General features: G+C 50.6%; 1 protein-coding gene across 1 annotated transcript in view; it reads left to right on the plus strand.

The window, feature by feature from the left end:
* Positions 1–1,526, plus strand: part of LOC117882937 (allantoinase, mitochondrial-like) — a 16,069-nt gene extending 14,543 nt beyond the window's left edge. The window contains exon 12 of the mRNA XM_034781830.1: positions 455–1,526. Coding sequence (XP_034637721.1) covers positions 455–619 — 165 coding nt within the window. The 3' untranslated portion in view covers positions 620–1,526. The remainder of the gene's footprint in view (positions 1–454) is intronic.
* Positions 1,527–1,994: the final 468 nt, after the last annotated feature.

Consider the following 1,994-nt stretch of genomic DNA (forward strand, 5'->3'; position numbering starts at 1 on the left):
CCCCCCCCCCCCGCGGAATGCCATGCCGCCCCTTACCAGGTGCCATCCCAAGCATGTGCTTGGGTGCCTGGTGCCTGGAGCCGGCCCTGCCTACTGTAGAACACACGCCTTTGGCTTCTAGGTGTAAGGAAATCTTACAGAAGTACAAATGATGTCTCAGACCCTGAAGGGATTCTAATTGCCATCTCTGTTTAGTCATGGAGTTCCTTACACTGCCCAACAATGCACCTGAAAGGACACTGTCTTGTAGTGAGAGGATATTCAACCGCCTTGTTGACTGTATCATTGGTTTCCTCTTGCAGAGGAAGACCCATAGCAATGGCTTACAGGAATGAGCATGGGGCTTGGGTGTTATGTCAATATCTGGCAACCTGTGGCTTGTAAATGGAAACTTGTGGTAAAACATTCCAGTGAAGAGCTTGCATTGCAATGGCTGGTCTGTTTTCTCTCCTAGCTGACCCCGTACCTTGGCTTCCAGCTTCGTGGAGAGGTTCTTGCCACTCTCGTGCATGGCAGGTTGGTTTATCTGAAAGGAAAGTTCTCACCCAAGCCGGAAGGAGTCCTGCTTGTAACTCAGAGAAAGCTGTCCACAAGAGTTTCCTCCTCGCCCTACTACTGACTAAGAATGGAGGAGAGAACGTGACCATGAGACAAACCAAATTATTGAGAGCCCCATGTAGACAAGGAAAGAGAAGAGAAGAATGTGGGGTCGGGGGAGGGGAAACAGTCATGGAAGCAGAGGGCATGGCCCATTCCCTAGTTCACTTCCATAAACCCATGGTTGCAGGAAAAAGGGTTTGTGGGTGGCTGTAGAGACACTGCCTGATCTTTCACTCAGCTGCTGGAGGAGGTCTCCAAGAGGAGGAGAGAAGTGAGACCAAAGGCGGTGAATGGAGAGCAAAAAATTCCTCTCCTCTCATTGCCTAGCGCTGAGCCCCACACATCCAATTTACAACCCTAATGGGCAATCATTTTGAGGGGAGTTTCAAAGGAGCCTAAGGGGCTTAGGCACCCAGCTCCCCTTCCCTTTCAATTGGCTTTGGGTGCCTAATTCCCACAGGCTCCTGTGCAAATCCCAGCCTTGATGTTGCAATGACCTATGATGGCAATGGACTGGACTATGCTGGGTATGTTAGAGTGACAATCTTTCCCCTTTTGTGCAATGGAGAGCTTTGCAGGACCACTGGAGTCCACCCCAAAGGCAGAACTGTAAGCCAGCAAACCAGATCCTGAGGCAATGCTTCTGGCCGAGCTATGGAACATTGGAATTGTATACGAAAGCTTTTATTAAAGCAGCATGCCAACCTGTGGGTGTGTGAAGAGGAGTATTCAGTAGGTGTTGGAATGCTTAGCTTTGGGCCAGAGCCAACAGCTGTGCCAATAGAATGTAATTAGTCCCTTTAGTCGTATACAGTGAAACCTAACTCTGCTGGGTGTTGCTAGAGGGCAATGGCAGAAGGAGATCCAATGGCTGGAAGCTGAACTCAGCAAAGTTCATAGAGGAAATAAAGAGAAAAATGCTTATACAGGAGTTTAGTTGACCCAGAAACAGATTCCCAAGGGCTGGGGGAGTAACCCAAGTCCAGTCAAGCTCTAAAAGACACCATTCTAAACAAGAAAGCCCTTAGTTCCTCCTCAAGCTCCGGGACTTGATGCAGGAACCCCTGGGGGGGAAGTTCTACAGCCCTCAGGCTATGCAGGAGGTCAGGCTAGATAATCACTGGCATCCCTTCTGGCCTCAGCAGCTCTGAACAGTCCATGGGTTTGTTTGACTAATATGAAGTGTGATTAGCCTTGACTTGCTTTAGGCCTCTGCCGTACTAGTGCCTGGGATGCAGGGGGCTGGCCTGCGGGCCTTCTCCATCAGAGGTGCAGCTGTTGGTCGAGGTTATGGGGGCGGGGCTGGCTCTCCAGGGAGAGCTGGCACGTTGCACATGGGAGAGTTGATCTGTGAATTGCTCCCCCTCTGTACGGTCCAACCACACTCTTTCCCT

This window comes from Trachemys scripta, chromosome 9 (genome assembly GCF_013100865.1).
Source record: "Trachemys scripta elegans isolate TJP31775 chromosome 9, CAS_Tse_1.0, whole genome shotgun sequence".
NCBI classification, from domain to species: Eukaryota; Metazoa; Chordata; order Testudines; family Emydidae; genus Trachemys; species Trachemys scripta.